The 5,475-nt window shown below is 31.0% G+C and overlaps 1 protein-coding gene across 1 annotated transcript in view; it reads right to left on the bottom strand.

Moving 5' to 3' along the window:
- Positions 1-271: 271 nt before the first annotated feature.
- The window catches only part of LOC107732344 (protein MON2 homolog), a 16,963-nt gene continuing 11,759 nt past the window's right edge, over positions 272-5,475 (bottom strand). The window contains exons 2-6 of the mRNA XM_016543640.1: positions 2,664-2,727; positions 2,455-2,582; positions 2,072-2,203; positions 476-605; positions 272-390 (exon numbers count right to left, since the gene is read on the bottom strand). Of these exons, the coding sequence (XP_016399126.1) occupies positions 272-390; positions 476-605; positions 2,072-2,203; positions 2,455-2,582; positions 2,664-2,727 (573 nt within the window). The remainder of the gene's footprint in view (positions 391-475; positions 606-2,071; positions 2,204-2,454; positions 2,583-2,663; positions 2,728-5,475) is intronic.

The raw sequence follows: 5,475 nt of genomic DNA, 5'->3' as shown, positions 1-5,475 counted from the left end.
TGATTAAAGTGGTTTTTAGTGACTCACTGTAAAACATATCTACATATATTTTTACTCTGTGTTTTGAATCATGGATATTGTTTGCATTGGGGATTTTACAAAAGCAATAAGCTACGTGTGGCCGTTACAGTGATTTTACCATGATTAAAGGGGTTTTTACTGACTCACTGTAAAACATATCTACATATATTTTTACTCTGAGTTTTGAATCATGGATATTGTTTGCATTTGGGTTTTGGAACCAATATCGCTGTTGCATCCCTACAGTCTGCTAATGTATCCACCGACTGACCTGGAACAGCATGTAGGCGTCTTTAGCGCTGGGTCTCAGGGTGCTGACGGAGCGCCGGTTACTGTTGCCCTGGACAGCAGGAGGCTCTTCCGTCAGACCTGCGGCGAGCAGACAGGAAATAAAGAACGCAGCAGCAGACGACAGGGGTCTGGGTACAAGAGGAAGTGCAATACAAACATTCACCTTTGAATTTCTCGTCCTCCGCCACCATCCTCTCAAACACCACGGTCACGACCTGTCTGACGGTGGCGGCCGCCGTGTTGTTGGTGATGTTGTCTTTAGTGAAGTGCAGCCGGAAACACAGAACGATGGCCTGAGAGGAAGCACAAAAGCAACATGCTGAAGAGCGAGAAAACGGCTTTGGTTACACTATCTGAATAAAATATATTTATGTCCTTAAAAAACTAATTTCAACAGTGTAGATGCATAAAAGGTACTTGTTTGTGCACTGACATCCTTTAACAGAGCTCTACTAAGAATTAAACAGGCTATTTCTGCTCTGAAATTTCAATATGCAAATCAGGATTTCCACAACTTTTGAATTTCTATATTTTCACATGAGCTTTCCTGTCACTTGAGATTAATAGATAAGGATTTTTAAGATCATCTTAAGAGTTAAAACATATCAAGCAGCAACTTATTATTTTAAATTGTAAAAATTTAAATATGAGAATACTATACATATGTTTGCTATATAAATTTTGCTATATGATTTTTATTAATTTCCATGACTTTTCCACAGTCGTTATCCATGACTGTGGTAAATGCAGTATAATCCATCATTGAAATTTTAGTAGATAATTATTTTTGAAAGTTATTAAAAAAATTAATAAAACCCTGATAAATAATCAATGTTATATTTTGTTGTACTTTGTAAAGAAAAAAAACAAATACAGTAAAAAAAAAAACTTAAAAATAGTTTATATTCAACAATATGCTACTATAATTTGAAAAAATAAACGCAATTTCAAAATAAACATTAAATAGAGCTGTTTTACTTTTTCAAAAAATTAACTGTTTCAGAGTAAAAATAAATAGAACAGTTAATTGTGTGATAGTTTAAATTAAGACCATAGTTGTAAGTTATAATAACTATGAGATAACTATGAGTAACAAATTATAAAACTTTGAAAGAAAAATATTGCAATTACAGATTTTTTTATTTGATAACATTCAGAAATGTCTTCCATTAAAATTATACTTTTATTATATTAATATTATAATTTTTAAACATAATGAAAACAAAGTTATTGCCTATAGATATAGATAATGATTTTTCTAATTTACTAAAGTTACAAATTATGAAAATTAAAAATACATCTGCAGTTCTGAAATAAAAAGCCACAATTACAGATTTTTTTTCTTTTTCTTTCAGAAATAAAAAAAATCACAACTAAATTTTTTCTTCTTCTTTTCTGACATTAAAAAAAAATCACAATTACAGATTTTTTTTTTTAACCGGTTCGGAAACATCAATAAAAATTATTATAGTTTTTTTATTATTATAATTTTAAATATTATATTATAAATATTTATAATTATAATTAAAACACTGATATTGGCTGATAACCAAAACATTATGCCACAACAACAAAAAATATTTTACATTATTTTTATAATTTCCTCTTAATTTATGTGACCAAAATATTATCCGGACATGCATTAATGAGATTCCCCACTGACTTTCTTCAATCTTATTTCAAAAAAGCAAAACAAATCTTGTTTTTCTTTATAACCAGCCGCTTGCGTCTGTGGGCTCGGTTTAATGGTGTGCTGTACCTTGGACAGCACTTCATCGTGCACGACGGTGTTGGTGGTGAGCAGCACCAGAACTGTCTGCAGCAGCTTGAGCTCCTCCAGTCCATTCTCCATCAGCTGCCACAGCATGTTAATGATGTTCCCCGCCGCCGGCTGCAAAAACACTAATTAACTCATCTCAACGAGCCATTGATCCGCTCTCACCGCTGAGACTCTAATGTCATTACTGTGGCAGTGCAGTGTTCATAACCCTCATAATAAGCACAGTGAGTGTTTCAACTCTTTAACTGGTGTGTGTGTGCGCGTGTGAGAGTGTGTGTGTGTGCGTGTGTGTGTGTGTGTGTGTGTGTGTGTGTGTGTGTGAGAGAGAGAGAGTGTGTGTGTCTGTGTGTGAGTTTTCTGACCTCGGACACGACTTCATGGGACATGAGTCTCTGAATGGCGGCGAGACACAGCAGGGTGATTTTGGGTTCTTTGGTTCCGCAGCCCATGAGGAACGGCTGGACCACCTCTGAACTGTTCTCCTTCAGCGCTGATGTTAAATCAACACAATAGTGTCTATTTATCTCCACATGGGTCATATCACACCGTTACTTCAGCATAACTCTCTTACCTGCCAGGATGTCTGTGTTTCTTGCAGCGATGGTTTTGATCTTGACGATGCCAGACTCTGCAGCCTAAAGATGGACAAACTCACGTGAGACTCTTTACAGGAAAACATGGATGGAAAACTGACGTGGTGTTAAAGTTACGGTCCCGGATAAACCGAAATAGACATTCAAGTATGTTATGGCCAATAACCGAAAAATGGACGATACTATAAATATATGTGACCCTGGAGCACAAAAGCAGTCTTAAGTCGCTGGGGTATATTTGTAGCAATAGCCAGCAATACATTGTATGGGTCAAAATTATCGATTTTTCTTTAATGTCAAAAATCATTAAGATATTAAATAAAGATCAAGTTCCATGAAGATATTTTGTAAATTTCCTACAGTAAATATATCAAAACTTAATTTTTGATTAGTAATATGCATTGTTAAGAACTTCATTTGGACAACTTTAAAGATGATTTTCTCAATATTTTGATTTTTTTGCACCCTCAGATTCCAGATTTTCAAATAGTTGTATCTCAGCCAAATATTGTCCTATCCTAACAAACCATACATCAATGGAAAGCTTATTTATTCAGCTTTCAGATTATGTATAAATCTCAATTTAGAAAAAAATTACACTTAAGACTGATTTTGTGGTCCAGGGTCACATTTACTGCTAAAAACAATACACTACAATACAATGAATAAAAACACTTCCTTTTTAAAGGAACAATAAATACTTTTGTATCTTATTTTTTCAATAAATACACTGTTTCTGCCTCAGAGTAAAAAAAAATAAAACAGCTAATTGTGAGAGAAAATTTAAATAAGAAATAGAAGTAAAAACTGTGAAACAAAAAATAAAGGTGTAATTCCTAAATAAAAATGTGCAAAATGACTTTAAAGTTAGTTCTCATAAACAGGCTTGGAAACAGCTTTCACCAAAAAATATTTAAATATGATATGTATTTTTAAATAAATAAACTTAATTAAAAAGTATAAGTATTTTAAAAATATAATTAATAAAATAACAAAATTATATTTTTTTAAATATGAAATATTATAAATATTTTTTTAATATTATTAAAACACTGATATTGGCTAATAACTGTTATGGTGCCAATATACTAGCAACTAAATAAAACAAAGACTAAAACTTAATAAAACTATACAGGCATATTAAAAATAATAATAATAATAGTAAAAAGTAAGTAAAGAAAAAACACAACAAAATTACTAACATTTTAAAATATTAAAATAAATCTAATTCAAATATCAACAAAAAGTACAATAGTATATCAATGATATTAAAATAACAAAAAATAATTTTTGATTATAAGATATAATATAAATATTTTTAAAAATATAATTAAAACACTGATTTTGGCTGATCTCAGTTATGGTGCCAATAAAACAGCAACTAAAACTAAAATTTCAAAAACTATATAGTCATATTTAAAAAAAAAAGTCATAAAAATGACAAAACCAACTAAATTATTAAAACTGTAACTAAAATTAAAATGAAAACAGAAAATATAAAAATTAAATTTGATTCAAAATATTACTCAAAAACCATAATAGTAAATCAATGACACTAAAGTAACAAAAAAATATTATTATTATAAATATTTTTACCAAAACATTGATATCGGCTGACAACCAATAATGGTGCCAATATATCCCCAATAAAAGTAAAAAAAAATAAAATTAATAAAATAAAAATAAAAAAGTAACAACAATAGTATTAATTTTCCCTTTGGACATATATTCTGCAACTTATTAAAGACTTCTCTTCTCTACTTTTCATGATTTTTTTTCAATCCAGATGAATAAAATCAAGTCCCTCCCTTCATAAAAACTGAATCTTTAGCTTCATTTAGAAATGTCACATTACAGAAGTAAAACGTGCTGTGAATGCAGTTTCATGTTGGCTTCAAACCGACAGCGTTTCAGAAGTCAAACTCCAACACGCTTCTGGATGTGGACTCGGCTGCACTTTATTTTACAGTATGTGTAAATACATATACTTACACTGTATTTACAGTGTTCCTACCTACGGATGTTCTGGTAATATAAGGTAACTCATGGGGTAGGGTTAGGTTCAGAGTTAGTACCTAGTTATTACCTAGCAGCAGTGTTGGGCTAGTTACTCAAAGAATGTAATATATTACTCATTACTAGTTACTCCTTTCAAAACTAATATTGTTACTTTACTTATTACTTTCTGGCAACAGTAATTAGTTCCACTACTAGTTACATTACTTTTTCTTCACGCCCCACAGAAGTTGTAACTGTGTATCTTCCACATAAAATTCTTACTAACAACATATTTCTGCCTCATCATTTGACCAACATCCACATTGGATCGCAGTCAGAAGTTATTACAAACACTCAATAGTGATTGATAGTGACAGTCAAGTAGAAGTGTTGTATTAATCTCATTAATTGTCATGTGTAGCTTGAAGCTAATTGTAATTTCTCCGTTACCCATATACGATTATATTTCATTACGTATTTTATCAAATCACATAAGTTTGTAAGAAACTCTTTAATTTTCCAGAAAGATTTGTAATTATAGTAATATAATGTACCACATGCTGATCAGAGGGATGTAATGCCAGAGTAAAGTAAAGCCACAACATGCATTGTGAGTCGTGAAAATTATGAAAATAAATCTAGGAATTATTTGATTGTTGGATCTTAAATCAGATGGGGTTGAAGCATCAAAAGTAACTAAGTAACTAAACTGTTTTATGGATGGTAACTGTAATATTATTACTGAAATCTTATTAGTAATTAGTTACACTACTAGTTACTGCAAAAAGTAAT

This window comes from Sinocyclocheilus rhinocerous, unplaced genomic scaffold, assembly GCF_001515625.1.
Source record: "Sinocyclocheilus rhinocerous isolate Xijiao unplaced genomic scaffold, SAMN03320098_v1.1 scaffold2958, whole genome shotgun sequence".
NCBI lineage: Eukaryota > Metazoa > Chordata > Actinopteri > Cypriniformes > Cyprinidae > Sinocyclocheilus > Sinocyclocheilus rhinocerous.
Note: the sequence above shows the minus strand (reverse complement) of the source record. Positions and strands in the feature narration are given on the sequence as shown.